Raw genomic sequence first — 16,218 nt, 5'->3', positions numbered from 1 at the left:
AGACCTCAGAGTGATTCTAAATTAAGTACACAAATAATAGATAACATTGTCTTATTATTGTAGATAACATCACTCACCTAATTGTAATATTCCTGATGAGGGTACCTTGAAGAATAAGGGAAAAACAATTCTTCCTATTTAGTTCATTTTCCTGCTTTAATTTAGGCTCTTGTATTTTGCTTTGACTACTGGAGAAGTTTGCTAATGGGTTTTCCTGGGTCTGGTTGTATGCTCTATTTTTCCATAGTGCCACCACAGACTCCTTTCAGTATATGAATAATGATATGACACTATTGTATGAAGTCCCAAAAAGCTTTTCAAAGCTTTTTGATGCTTTGAAACCACAGGGTCTGAACTCATTCAGCATGGCCCTTCATCATATATGGCCCTTTGCAGTGTTTGAAAATTTATCCCCATTTTAGCCATATACTTTTTACAGCCCATGATAAGTTCATGACGTGAAAAACTTCCTTGCTTCTATTCCTTCTGAACTGACTGTGCTCTTTTACCTCTTGTCTCCTTGGCCACTTCTATTTTTCCTTCAAGACTTGACCCAAGTTGCTGTTTCTCTGAGGAAATTTTCCGTGATTTCTCTCAGCTACAGTCCTATGATTCCAGAGCACTTTACCATACTGCTGTGAAAGGATTTATCACAGCATAGAGTAATCACTTGCTTACCTGTTTTCCTACTAGACTGTGAGCTTATTTCAAGTGGAGGTTTTTATCTTTTTTATTGTCAGCACCCAGCATACTAGGTGGCCAAAAAGTTTGTTGAATGTGTTAATGAATAAATGATTATATCTTAAGGATTGATCAAAACCACTTGCTCTAACTTTTCCTGTAATCTTGAGAAATTCCCCTAAAATGTTAATGCTCAGTCTGCTCAACCAGACTTGCTGATAAGATTAATAATTGAAGCACTTTGTAAATATTGAATGCTATACAAATCCTAAGATGGCTTTCTTGTTTAAGCAAAAAATCTGTCTATAACCTAGTTTGTTCAATCTATTTCATAATCTTGTTAATCTAGTAACTACTCTTGGTTATATTTTCTGCTTTTATTAGATTTTTACTAAAATTCTTTGGGTATGTTTCACCTGACTTCTAAGTGATTTATTAATATAAGCAGATTATAGGACTATTCTAAGAATTTTTTTCCAGTTGTACATTTATTTGTTCGAAAAAAAATCCCTGTTTGTGCTTTTATTTACGCACTTATCTAAACAACTAGTATAGTTCACTATTGGACTAATTGTTATCTGTGCCTTCTGGGTCCTTTGAGATACCAAATTGCCATGCACGCTCTGTCCACACTGCACAAATACAATAAGAATGAGCTTGTTAATCCTCCTCTGTGATTCTCCTAAGTTCTGTACTGGTAAGATTTGTGGTCTGTGTTGGTGACAAGTCAGACCAAATCTTCTTGTGAATCAGTTCAGCTGCTATGGTCCTTGCCGAATCTCTAAACTTGTTTCTTTGGGAGTAAAATTTCACAGGCTTTGTGCTTTGTGTTTTGGCCTGCACTGTGATTATGTACATGAGCTTTTGCTCACTAGTAAGAACAGTTTAATAATGGTATAGTTGCCACTTCAGAGGGAAGATGTATATAATATGGATTAGAGCTTATACTAAGTAATTCAGCCTTTCCTTTGCTTAGATAAAAATCTGTATTAAATATTCCTCAGGTCACATTGATCTATAGCCAGAGGCTCAGCTATTTATTTGTACTCGGCACTCAGTTTTTACATTCCTATATGTGCTCAGTAGTCCATCTTTAGGCAATTTTTAAGTGATGTTGGTTGCTGCTGTTTTCAACTTTCCATTTTCCAGTTTATTTTTGTTTTCATTATTCCTTTATATTTCCTCCTTATTTTTAACTGTAGTTGATCCCAATCTTTAGAGTATGTAGAGATCAAAGAGATGGAAGAAATACTGAGAGTAAAGGAGTATTGATTTTTAGCCTTGATTAAACTCTTTGCCAGGCTACAGAGACCTCATAGGTCACTGTTTTTAAGACATTACATTTCAACCCCATTACAATCTATATGTCTGATTACCAGAAAGATCATTTGTCCCTAGCCATTAACTAAGTTCACCTCAGCCAGTATTGATAGAGCAATGTGGAACAAAATAATATAGTAGGTTCTTTCAGTTTCTGAATGGTCACTAATGTTACGAGTAACTTCTTTTGTAGTTTAAACTGTTGGCTGCTATAGATCCAAAGGCTAAAGTGAAAACAAGTGAGAAATGTAATACTTTTGGAGGAAGAAAAGATTTGCCACCACCCTTCTAAAATTGGGCACTTAGGTATATAAAAAATGCATTTTTAGTGATTGACTTTAATTTTGGGCTGACTAGAATTTTGTCTGACATTTCCCAAGGTATCTCCTTTTTTTTTCTTTTCCTTATCAAAACCATTTTATAAAAGAAATTAAACCAAATAGTTAAGAGGAGGGAGGGATTAGCTAGTCAGGTGAAGTAGTGAATAGCTTGGGTATAAATTACAGATTGTTATCTTAAAACCCTTTCTTCATTTTTCTTAAATCTTTAGTTTCTTCCTTTTTATATGCCACAGTGGAGGATCCCCTATTAAGTCACGGGACTGTGGAGGATTAAGGGGTGATCTAAGTTCATTTCCATGTTTCTGCAAATAAGCAGACTCACCTTATTCCAACTGGAGGAATCATTTTTATTTTTAGAATTTAAAAAAGTGAAGTTAATATACTGCTCTAGAAACTCAACAAAATGTTTGTCAGCCTTTGCTACTAGGAAATTTTCCATCATAGTACATTTATCTGTGTGATGAATATTATAGTTTCCTGAATCTTATCATTGATTTGAGGTAACCCCAAAGAACTTTTTCATTTCTGCCCTTTAAAGAGAAGATATTTATTTCTATCATACATTATTTTCCTGCTTGAATTATGAGATCCTAGTCCAATTTTATATTTTTAGGATATACAAGTCATTATCCTAAATCTGCGTTCTCACTGTGCAGTAGTGTAGACAGACTGTGAAGATTGTATCACATATCTATTAGTTTTGGGAAACCTCCCCAAGAAATTGCTTTAAAACCCTTAAGTTATCCATTTTTTTTTTTACTATTTTCCTCTTTGTTAAAAAATAAAATATTATATGGAGATGTTTAGCGTAGGGCTTATGTTTTATTTCTATTTAACTAGATTTGTACTATAATTAGTGGGTTTTCTTCATGTTTTAAATGCTTTAAAGCAATTTTTACTTTTTTAGCTTTAAAAGAAGTATGGCCGGCCATCATCTTTTTTATGAAAATCTTTCATATTGTTAATATTGAAGTCATAGAATATAGTAAAGGGTTGGTCCCTGAATGAATTTTTTAACTGTGTTATAGTCACAGACTAAACTCCAAATTCTGGCCATCTGTTGCACAGATGTTTGGTACCATTTGATTACAAAAGGGACCAAACAAGAAAATATGTGTGGTTGGTATGAATTCCTTACACTTTAAACAGAAGCCTAGTGTATTTTCTCTAAAAGGCAGCTCATTTCTTTGTTTGAAAAATGAGAACAAAAGTGGCACTCACTTCAAAGGGTTACTGTGGGGAATAGATGAAATAGTGAAATTCATGAGGAACTTTCCCTCTGACTTCTCTGAATTTTCTTGGAGTTAATCTACTCTCACTGATTTTAGAGCTCCTTGAAAATACACAGTTGATCTATTGTAAAGTACAGATTATTTTTTCTTTCTCCCATGGTTCTCTACTTTTTATATACTTTTAGTATTACCTCCATGAGTTCTGAAAAGAAACATATTCAGGTTCCAACCCTGTAGCTGGTCCCCTCTGTGAACCTTCTTATTCAGTGTTCATGGTGGAAACTGGGAATCTGTGTATTTTAAAAATTCTACCAATGATTCTGATGGCTCAACAAGGTTGAGATACTGGTTCATACTATTCTTATCATATTAGTATTAGTTACATTTATTGAATGATTTTGTGTTACTAGTTTATTTGGTAAATGTTAGGTGCTATTAGTATTAGTTACATTTATTGAATGATTTTGTGTTACTAGTTTATTTGGTAAATGTTAAGTGCCTTGCTGTCTCTGCTTTTATACAATTTGCATGTGATTTAGTTTCAAAAAGATATGCCAATTGCTATGCTGAGTACATGACACATGTATCTCATTTAATGTTATCAGTATTCTATAACATAGATGGGTACTGTTTTCCTCATTTTATGAATGAGGAAACAGATTTGGAAAGGTTAAGTAATTTATCTGAAATCACACAGCTAGGAATTGTTGGTAGCTGGTGGCTCAGCAGTAGAGCGAGCGCTCGCCTTGCACATGCAAGACCCTGGGTTCGATCCTCAGCACCACATAAAAATATATGAATAAAATAAAGGTATTGTGTCCAACTACAACTAAAAAATAAATATTAAAACAAACAAACAAAAAACTAATCCTAACTACTGTTTTCTATTCCCTTTTTCATAACTTTTAGATCCACGCTGCCTGGCTGTTTAATGCTTAATACACTTACTGGGCATTTAACATTTATTTCCTGCTTGTTTAAGCCAGTCCTTTGCATTGATTGTGCCACCTACTCTTCAATTGTTGGATCATTTTTTTTCTGGTTTTATTTGTGGTATATTAGTTGTAGTCTATGGAAAAAATATTGTTTCTGATTTTTGAATTCCAAATATGATATTTGGGACTTAGTCAAGTTATTTAATGTCTATGAGCCTCTGTTTCCTCATTTATTAGAATGAAAGTAGTCTTGTAAGTTCTTCTGAGAATATTATGAAATAAACCATATCAAAGATATTAATATTGTGAGGAGCAAAAAGTTATGTTCAGTCATTTGCTTTTTTCCCCTTCTTAGCTACCAGGTCGCTAGCTAAATCATTACAGTGATGACTGTGCTTTCTCTTTTACTATACAGTTATGGATTCTTTTGACTTTTAAGTACAGTTTGGTACATCTTTCAGCCAAAATGAAACTTTTCTAAGTGATTGTGACTGTGCAGTCAATTTTGAACACATGAATTGTTACCAGGTGGTTTAAAAGAAACCTTTAATTACCCTTAATGTTGTGCTGAGAATGAAAGAAGATATCCAAAGACAATTGCATGATCCATTCTCAACTCTTTAAAAATTTATGGCCTAGAATGTCATCTAAACTATCTTTTTATCTTTTTCTCAAAGAGTACATCATTATAGAACAGAGTCAGAGACCTTGCTAATGGCGACATAGGAAATCTTTGTTTTGTGCCATTGTGTGTGTAGGCTACTGTTTCATAGGATGAGATTAAATTGTTTGCCAAGATTTGTTGAAATCACTTATGCTGCTCTGTGGGTACCATCACTAAGTAGGATCCCTGAGGTAAATGGCCCTTTGCCTGGGGACCCTCTCATTTAGGCCTTCTTGAGTATGATTGCTGTTTAAAAGCTCTGATTACCACCTGATATGCCTTTCTTTTTTTCTCTTTCTCTAGGTCAGTAAAATTGTGTCAAATGTTCCCCAGTTGGAGTTTCTAAACCTGAGTTCCAACCCTCTGAATTTGTCAGTTTTAGAAAGAACATGTGCTGGGTCCTTCTCTGGGGTTCGCAAACTTGTCCTCAACAACAGCAAAGCTTCATGGGAGACAGTCCACACAATCCTACAGGAGTTACCAGAGTAAGACCTGAGAGCATGGTGGACAGGGAGCTATGTTTCCATCTGTGTTAGTACATAGAATTACTGCTGATCTCCTGTCTCAGAAATACTAGATCTGTAGATTGAATGGAGAAAGAGGTTAGAAAAATTAAGTAATTAGAAAAGGGTGTGAGGGTAATCTGGTAGCATTTCCAGTTGAATACTTGTTCAGTGTTGAATAGCACCAAGACATGGGATATGTCATCCTTTGGCTAGAAAATACCCCTGAGAAGCACTTATCACTTCTAAATCAGCTCAGCCTTTCTCCATTTTAATCTTCTGATTACCCGATTTAAAAAATTTTGCCTTAGTCCTTTTTGTTGGGAGGAAAAAGAAAACCATAGAAAATACATTAGCATTTAGATGATTAAATGATGAGAAATTGACCTGCTATTCTTTTCAAAAATTTAAGAAAGAAATTATACTTTTATTTGTCAGTTTAGAAATGTTTTATTTTTTGTTTGTGTCTATCTTTGTTTATGCTTATAAGTTTGCAAAAGATGTAGTCTAAAGAAATACAGTTTCTTTGGCTAAATATGGAAATTATCAAAGCCCTTCAGAATCTCATACTACTTACTGTGTTTTATTTTGTCATTGTCATTCTAATGAGATTGGTTTCCTCACTGCATCCATCTTCCAGCATGGTACTGAATGAGCTTTTAAATCCCATTCCACTTAATAATCAGGTGACCTTTGATAGGCTACTTAACTTTGTTGAGCTCAGTTTCCTGGTCTGTAAAGTGGGCATAATTATTTTTACCTTACAGAAACAGAAATGAAATAAAATCTATAATGTTCCTGATACAGGGCCTGATACAGGACAGAGATTCAATAGTTGTTATCATTTTCAATTTTAAATATTTTTATGTTGTTTTTGGAATTTCCTTTTATCTCCTCTAAACTTATACAAGTCCACCTCTCTTTCAAGGCCATACATTCTTCCCTGGTTATTCCAACTAAAATTTCAACTTCATTTCTGTATCAATCTCTATGCAATTAGTGCTGCTTAATTTGGCATTTAATTTTTTAAGCACAAAATTAACTTGGTACTAACTTATATCATTCTGTTTTACATACTTTAGGTTTTGTCTTCCTAGCTATACAGGGTATTGAGCTTCAAGAAGACATCTTTGTATTTTCTCTATTATAACTACCAGAGTATCACATGTACTAGGCACTCATTTATTTATTGAATGAATAAAAATAGGCATAAGGTAGAAATGAAATTGCTTTAAACAATGAAATATTTCCTTTTCTCTTTGCAGTTTGGAGGAGCTCTTCCTGTGCCTTAATGACTATGAAACAGTGTCTTGTTCTTCTATTTGCTGTCATTCTCTTAAGCTCCTACATATAACAGACAATAACCTCCAAGACTGGACTGAAATACGCAAATTGGGAGTGATGTTTCCATCACTGGATACCCTTGTCCTGGCCAACAATCATTTGAATGCTATTGAGGAGCCCGATGATTCATTGGCCAGGTTGTTTCCTAATCTGCGATCCATCAGCCTCCACAAGTCAGGTGAGGTACAGGCTTGTTCTCATTCTATATGCAAATTGATCTGAGCTTATGCATAAAATGCAATGAAAGTGTATTTTTTTCAGTCATGGCTCTACCTTTTTATAGGATGAATTTTCAACATGACATGCAGGTTGCCTGTTGATTGACTAAATTTAAGACATTCATTTTCATAAATGTTCTGGTAAATATTAAGTGGCCTAGCATTATATTAGTAATTTATATTTTATACATTAAAGAGGTCATGCTATGAAAGGGGTTAAATAAAATTGATGAATTGGTTAGTAAAAGACTGAGTAAAAAGAATTATAAACTAGATCATTTATTTGGGCTTAGGGTATGGAATTTTACCTACTATGCCTTTTCAAATGCTCCCTTTCTTATGATCTGTAATTGTCAGTGTATTACTATTGGATCCTATGTATTATAGAAATGGATATATTTAGCCTATGTCTTTTTTAAAAAATATTTTTTAGTTGTAGATGGACGCAATACCTTTATTTTATTTATTTACCTTTATGTGGGGCTGAGGACCGAACCCAGTGCCTCACGAATGCTAGGCAGGTGCTCCTCCACTGCGCTACAACCGCAGCCCTAGCCTATTTCTTTTTTAATTAATAAACTTCATTTTTATGAACAATTTTAGATTTACAGCAAAATTGATAGAAAATGACAGAGTTCCCACATACTCACAATCTTCCTCACTATCAACATCAAACACCAAAGTATTAATTTGTAGTATTTCAGTTCGTGAACTTACACTGATACATCATTATCTAAATCCATAGTTGGCATTAGGGTTCACTCTTGGTGTATATTATTATACAAATGTATAATAACACATATCTACCATTGTGTATTTTACTGAACAGTTTCACTGCCTTAAATTCCCTCTGCTCTATTTATAACCCCTAACTCTGGAAAATTGATCTTTTTACTATCTCCAGCATTTTGCCATTTCTAAAGGGTCATATATTTGTAATCATGCAGTAGTAGCCTTTTTAGATTAACTTCTTGGACTTAGTAATATGCATTTAAATCCTTCATGTGTTTTCATGACTTGATAGCTCATTTCTTTTTATTGTTGAATAATACTCTATTTTCTGATGTACCTCAGTTTATCTATCATCTTCTGAAGGATATCTTGGTTACTTTTGAGTTTTGACAGTTAAAGGAAAGCTGCTCTAAATATATATGTGCAGGTTTTTGTGTGACATAAGTTTTCTACTTGTTTGGGTAAATACTAAGGCATGATTGCTGGATCATATGGTAAGAGTACATTTAGTTCTAAAAAAAAACCCTGCCAAACTGTCTTCCAAAGTGGCTATGTCATTTTGTATTCCCTCTGGCAATGAATGAGAGTTCCTGTTGCTGTATATCTTGCCAATGTTTGGTATTGTCAGTGTTCTGAATTTTGACCATTGTAACAGGTGTACTGTGGTATCTCATTGTTTTAATTTGAAATCCTCTTAATAATATGATAGTGAACATATTTTCATATTCTTGTCATCTTTTTAGGTATTTTATGCATTTTTTTGTTGGGTTTTTCATTTTCTTATTGTTGAGTTCTTTATATATTTTGCCTAGCAGTCCTTTATCGGAAGTGTCTTTTGAAAAAAGAAAAAAAGTCCTCCCAATCTGACTTCTCTTCTTATTCTTATGACATTATTTTTCATCCTATTTCTTAAACAAGTAACCTATAACACAACAACAAGAACAACAACAACAACAAAAAAAAACAAAACCCATAAACTTATTTCAATTCACCATGTAGGTACTGGATAGGAAATAAATTTGAATGGCCAGTATTTTGTACAAGGAAGCTAGTCACTTTACAGTTCGACACACCTTGCTCTAACTCTATTCTTCCTTCTGGGTGGAAATGCCATTATCAGTGAAGAGGACAGTTGTGACTTGGGATAGTTTGTTCCAGAGTCCTCCTAAGTTATTCCTCTGTCTTTACCTTTACAGATGGTCATCAGAAATAGGAAGGGACTTTTTTGTTCTCTGAAATGATTATCCTATATTGTAAAATTGACCACTTCATTATCACAGGAATATTTTTTCTATTTGGAAGTCCTGCCTGACTTGGAAATCAAATATTATCTTGGATGATACATTTGCTCTCAATGAAAGAGGCAGTTTAATTTTAGGGCTAAAAAAATCTTAATGTGTTGCATGTTCTCCATATTCACAGATTCAGGTTTCTTGCTTTTTTTTGTTTGTTTGTTTGTTTGTTTAATAATGTGTTGTATCTATTTCCCCTTTAGTTTCCTTTTTTTTTTTTGACCTTATCCCATTTTCAGAATTTTTCAGGTAAAAATGTGAGAACGACAACATTACTTCTGATCCATGAATCTGTAAAGTAAAATGAGTTGGTAATGTCACTTTTTTAAAAAAAATTATGTAATCATGGCATGCATCCTGTTTATTGAAATTACCTGTGACCCTGATTATATAAGCCATTTTGATAGAATCAGAAGACAAAAGGATGTTGAAGAACAGGGCTGTCAGTCCTTGACCACTGAGATCACAAAGACTGGGGAAGTTTTTATGGTATCTTACTGTATTGGATAGGGAAAAATTGCAGGCTCTCCAATTTATGATGTTCTTAACATTTCATAAATTATTAATAGAAATGCTTTCTTTTTATGTTTAGCTTCTTATTTGTGTTCTTTTCTGGATTAACTTAAACAATATCTTTCTTGAATTAGGTTTGCAGTCTTGGGAAGACATAGACAAACTAAATTCATTCCCCAAACTTGAAGAAGTGAGATTGTTAGGAATTCCTCTTCTGCAGCCATATACCACCGAGGAGCGCAGGAAATTGGTAATAGCCAGGTCTGTTGTCCTGATTTCTTTTGCCTTCTTTTCACAGGGCCTTATTGTTTCATTAAAGAGATGGTGCACTAATTGGGGATAGTGCCCTGTGAATTTATCCGTCTCTTGAGCAGACTGTGCCTAAAGGAGCTGCTTCTGTAGCTTCCAGTCTTGGATAAAAAGGAATGTAATACAATGGAGAAACCACGGAATGCGGTTATCCTGCTGAGGCCACTGAAAAATTTCCTCACAAATCTTTCTATTTTTATGCTTTTCAATACTAGAATATTTGAAGTCCTCTTTTGGGTCACAAAGTAAAAGTCTGTATGATGGGGAATCATTTCTTTTATAGTTGTCCTCATTTTCTCTGTTAACCTAGTGGTTACTTAAAGTGCAAATACCTGGAAATTGAGCTATTCAGCAGCAGCTGTATTTTCTTCTTGAATATATATTTACGTAAGTATGATTACCATCATTATTATCTTCTTCCTCTGACTCCCCTGCATTTCTTGTCTCAGACACTGCCTCAAAGACTACTGGAATTTCCCACAAGTGTGTATTTTTTTTATGAACCTTCAGAAGAAATAAAATTTTGGCTGAAATGGAAGGGACCATGGAGCTTTGCTTTATTCTCTTTGTGCACTGCACATGGTAGTTTTGAAAGAGAAACAGTAGGCTTTAAGGTTCCCTAAAGAAGAGTGGTTCTTTAAACAGGATATTGATCTTTCTGACCGACTAATGCCCCACAGAACCTCCTGCTTTACAGTTTTTAACATACATATTAGTATCTTCTGAAGAAAGAAATGTCAGCGTATTTTTCTTTAAAGAGGAGCAAGTCTTGAAGAAGACTCTATGCTTTATTTTCTTTATGCAATCTTTTGAAAATATAATAAATTAATTCCTGAATTATATATCCATATTGTACTAACTCTTCTCCAGACCAGTACTATTTAATATGGTGTAAAATTTTACACCTATAGGTGTAAAATTCAGACAGACATGTTTCAAGTGTTCACAGACACACATGGCAAGTGGCTGCCATATTAACACAAAGAGTGTTATGGGTGTAAAATAGATACTGGATTTCAAATAATTTATATGAATAAAAGAATATAAAATAGCTCATTAATTATTTTGTAACCTTGAGTACATGTTGAAGTGATTGTATTCTGGATATGTTGGATCAATAAAATATACTATTAAAATTAATTACACCTATTTTATCTTTACTTAAAAAAATGTGGCTACTAGAGAATTGAAAATGACATATGTGGTTTAAATTGGACAGTGTTCCCTAAAGTCTTACTTGAAAGATGAGGTAGGATTATGAAAGGTTAATATCTCATCCAAAAATCAGACTAGATTTTTTGGCCCTTTTTTATGACTTTAGTTTATGTTGGTATTTACATACAAGCAAAACTACACCAAATGTGTCCTTTTAAAAGAATGAGACTGGGCCTCATACCAATTATTTTATTTCTAAAGCTAAATGTTTTTAGTGTCTTAAAATGTCTTTTTGGTTTTCACTTACAGATTGCCATCAGTTTCCAAACTTAATGGCAGTGTTGTTACTGATGGTGAACGAGAAGACTCTGAGAGATTTTTTATTCGTTATTATGTGGATGTTCCACAGGAAGAAGTGCCATTCAGGTAAAAAGGGGCTTTAATCAGGATAGCAAAACACTTAAGAGGTTGAGCAACTTAAGAACTATTGTTTTAGGGCAAAATCAGATAATTTGTGATTGACTTCTTCTTAAAGTACTTCAGTGATATTTTTTGTTGTTGTTGTTTTTTGTTTTTTTAAAGAGGAAGAAACATAAAAGCAAACCAGTTTTATCTCATTTGTACAGTATATTTGTTTTAGCCTTGCATATGTGATAAGGATGATTGGGTAAGCATTTGACAAATTCATTACTCCGTACTTCCAGTCTGTTACAAGAAGAAGAAATACATAGAGAATTGTTTTCTGTCCCTGATGGTATATTTACCCTGCATGCCTTTATTCCTCTGCATCAGTTCGTTTAATACAGGGGCACATTTTCACCTACACCAAAATTGATTTCTTCATTTATATTTCATTTGTTTGTAGGATATACTAAGTTACGCAGTTTAGAAGATTTGGCAGATGTATAGTAACTTCATGGAATATGAGAAAAGCACTGGAAAATAGACTCTTAAGGAAATATTAAAGGAATTAGGATGATTGAAGAGAAATGAAAAGAAATGCTCAGGGCTACATTAGTAAATACTGTCAAGTGTATAAAGAGCTGATATCTATTGTTTGGTGAAGAACTACTTTTAATACTCTGTTCAGGTAAAAGACAGTATAGCAGATGTGATATAAGCAAATATCTAGGAAAAAATATCTTCAAAAATAAGTTTCTAGGTCTTGGTAACAAAAATCGGTTATTAAAAAAGTTACTTACTTTTCTTAATGACTTTAATGTGAATACCTATTTGACAAGAGGAGTTTCAGACTAACTGTATAGAATTTAGGGCTGAATATGAGTCAAATTAATTGGACCTTCTGGCTACAAACATCTATGATTCTCATTCATTTTTATTCAACATATCTGTTTGTTCCCCAAACAGATATGTTGAATAAAAATATTTTATTTATAGAGATTTTAAGGGGATTGATATTTCTGTAAGGCTCAGCCAGTTCTGTGTAAAAAGATTTTGTGATATTATTAATAGTGTTTTAAAGTCTAAACATTGAAAAGAATTAGACAAATTAAGTAAAAATCTTAAAGGAAACTTTTAAAGATTAATAGCACAGCCATGTACTAGGAAATATGTATGGATAAAAAGGAATGTAATACAATAGGGAAACTGCGGAATGCAGTTGTCCTGCATTACTGTATCTTTCAATGCAATGTCAACATATTAAACCATGTGAAAAAAATTAGGTTAAAAAATGGTCTGACATCTATAGTTGAATTTGGTTCATCCTAAGATATTAATGGAAGAAATAGTATTCTGGCTTTGAGCATTAATCCTTATAGTTTTTTAACTTCCAGTCTGTTATAATAAAGATATAAAAAGAGAATTGTTTTCGTTCCTGATAGTGTAATTATCATGAAGTGCATTTATGCCTCTTTACTAGTTGGTGTTCTTGAATGCAAGTCATAGAAACCACGTTTGATTAACTTTAATCTAGAGAAAATTTTATTGAAAGGATATTGGATATTAATTAGTAACCTGAAAGAATTATTAGGCAGAATTAAGAATGAGGCTTAGGCAGTGTATTAATTAGCTTCCTTTTGCTGTGAGAAAATAGTTAGGATGAAAATATTTATTTTACATTGTGTCTGGAGCTCCTCTGGTGAGGCAGAACATCACAGCAGAGAGTACATGGATGGAACAAAACCACTCACTTCATGGTGCTGGGAAGCAAAGAATTAGAGGAAGGGGACAGATACAAAATATACCCTTCAAGGACACTCCCCCAGAGACCTACTTCTCCAACTAGGCCTCACCTTCTAAAGTGTCTATCACTTCCCAGTAGTACCACCAGCTGGAGACCAAGCCTTTAACACATGAGTCTTTGGGGAACATTCTGGATCTAAATTATAATAGGTATCTCAACTTCCTTTAGCATAGAACATCATTGAGTCTGATTTTGATCATCTAATACCTCAGCTACTGAAAGCAACTTTTGCATTCAGAATCTCAACAAACAGGTAGAACTAAAATTGCTTTTCCTTGCTAGTCTAAATCACTCAGAATCTACTTCTGTACTTATTTCCAGTATGTTTGACCATATAAATAGCCAATGTCTTGTAATTCTTTTGGTGTTTTTATAATTAAGCCCATAGAACATGCTGTTATCTGATGTTAGGGAAGCAGAATATATGTGAGGAACAGTGAAGCAAATAGGGAATTAGTTTACTTTTGCAATGGAATTCCTTCACACAGGGAATTTTACTGCTTTTTCAAGCAAGAGAGGTACAGCTTCATCAGACAAAAGAGGGTGGCTACCCTGCTAGCAAGAAGACCTAAATGAGGATTCAGGGTACTCCCAAGTAATAATCTTCCTATGTACCTCCATTTCAGTTCTCTCTCTTTTCTCTTTTCTAACTAATGCTCAATGTTCCAACTTTCATATAAGAGTCTCAATGTGGATTTAACTGATTTGAATCAGTAACTTGGAGCATCAGACCTTGTGCATTTTTTTTTATGACTGCTTCAACTCTGTTATAAGAGAAAAAGGATCCTTTTCTTAATACTACCCAGGTTTTAGTCTGTGCCTTAGGCCTAATTTATAGGATTTTGACCTTAATTTCTTTTATTTAAACTATCTTGTACCCATGGAATGGCAGGTGCTGTGCCTCATAGTCTTAAATTCTTTATGCCCTTCACTCTTGGCAGCACTTTATCAGTCACATGCACATGACCACAGATGATGATTAGTTATTTTACTACTCCATGTCAAGGACTTGCAGAAGGTCTTCCCATGAACACTAGTAGCCCTTTCTAGGCCAGAAGCCAGTTCCAAGTTGCCCTTAATCACCTGAGGGTCTCTTGCCTATAATCTACTCCCTCATACCAATTTCTTAATACAAACAACAGAAATCAACTTTGGCCAACTTAAATAGGATAGAAATTTGATAAAAGAATAATAAATACTGTGTAGCTTACAGAATTGACAAGATTGGGGTATTAAGCCTTGGCAGTATTGATGGAAGCAAGGCACAGCCAAGATTTCTGTATTTCACTTTATGAATAATATGCTTCTGATATTGATCATTAGTTAGTCACTAGCAAGCTGCTGGACTTCATGGCCTTCAGACGTTTGTAGTCATGCCTTTGAATTCTTGGTTCTTTATCTGTTGGTAACAATCTTGGTTAGACCTTGTGCCTTTTGCTTCTCTGAAAGATTTAAAACTCCAGGTTTGTGTCATTTTCCCATGTTCTTGCTTTCAGGGAATAGAGAAAGAAAATATCTACTCTTCAGTTTTTGAATTCTTTTCAGGTTCCTACATCTCATGTATTTTGGATTTTTCTACCTCAATCAGAAGGGCATTCAGATGCCAGATAGGCAAAGTTGACATCTATCTACTACAGTACCTATTCTCTAGTGATTTTTCATGTAAGTCTCTTGGTAGAATTATCCATTTGCCCATCAAATATTTTTCAAACTCTTGTGATGTTCCAGGAACTGTGTAAGGCACTTTAAAGGAACTATAACAGCATTCATGCTTATGACAATAATAAGTGATGAATAAGAACTCAAGAATTTTATTAAAACATATTCATTGTGAATTAAGAATAGTGATATCTAAACAGAGTATTAGTACTATGCTTATTATTTGTCTTCCAAATTATATGCATAATCTTTCCCTAACATACTAATAAATAATGAATAGCACAGTACATAGTCTGTAAAAGGTAGAAATTTGACTCTTTAAGTAATTCAGTGTCTCATACAGAATCACATTTCAGCTCCAGTTTCTAGGAAGTATGGAGGTTTGTGTTTATTTTGGAGGAAACATTTCTTTTCACTTGACCATGGATTTTCTTTTTAAAATCAATGTTTGACTCAATTTTCCTGTAAGTGCTAACTTCTACAACATCCTTCCCTTCTTTTGATTTCATGAACTTTTCCTTTTTTCTCTCTTTCCTATCTTGTGCCTGTTAAACATGAAATAGCTCTACTTAGATGTACGTAAAAAAAAAGTTACTCAAAACATCTTTGAGGGCATGAATAAAAGAGTCATTATGCTCAGCTAAATGTCCTTTGTGGTAACAGAATTATTCTGTGAGTCAGTTGGATTATTCACATCTGTTTCTATGAGATTAGTCATTTTGCCAGTGGAAGTCTTTTAAGAATGATCCAGAGATTTACATATTCTGTTTTCCTATCTCAGAATAAAATGTTTGGGGAACTGAAGGGAGATTATATATATATATATGGGGGGGTTTCAGTGTGTCTTATAAGAGCTTTAGAGTTTCTTGCAGGTGCTCAATGACCTTGTTATTGCTTTCTGGTAGGTGGTGCTCTTTAGCCTCCCTACTGTTGCTGCTTTTGATAATAGGGACTAACCCCCAAACTGAACAATCAGCCATATATTTCATGTTTACTTATTTTGTAAAACAACCAAAGATGAAAAGTCTATGTTTTCTGATTCTTGGCCTTTGGATATCATAGTGTTTCCTTTTCCAGGCAATAGGCTCTTGCTTTTAAAGGCTTGCTGTGCTGT

General features: G+C 33.9%; 1 protein-coding gene across 3 annotated transcripts in view; it reads left to right on the top strand.

Moving 5' to 3' along the window:
• Positions 1 to 16,218, top strand: part of Tecta (tectorin alpha) — a 138,416-nt gene that overhangs the window by 21,140 nt on the left and 101,058 nt on the right. For all 3 annotated transcript variants that reach the window (XM_048795830.1, XM_015489725.2, XM_048795829.1), the window contains exons 4-7: positions 5,477 to 5,658; positions 6,942 to 7,198; positions 9,910 to 10,036; positions 11,549 to 11,665. In XM_048795830.1, the coding sequence (XP_048651787.1) occupies positions 5,477 to 5,658; positions 6,942 to 7,198; positions 9,910 to 10,036; positions 11,549 to 11,665 (683 nt within the window). The remainder of the gene's footprint in view (positions 1 to 5,476; positions 5,659 to 6,941; positions 7,199 to 9,909; positions 10,037 to 11,548; positions 11,666 to 16,218) is intronic.

The sequence above is a fragment of the Marmota marmota genome, unplaced genomic scaffold (assembly GCF_001458135.2).
Source record: "Marmota marmota marmota unplaced genomic scaffold, marMar, whole genome shotgun sequence".
Taxonomy (NCBI): domain Eukaryota; kingdom Metazoa; phylum Chordata; class Mammalia; order Rodentia; family Sciuridae; genus Marmota; species Marmota marmota.
The sequence above is the reverse complement of the archived record's forward strand: the minus strand, read 5'-3'. Positions and strand labels throughout refer to the sequence as shown.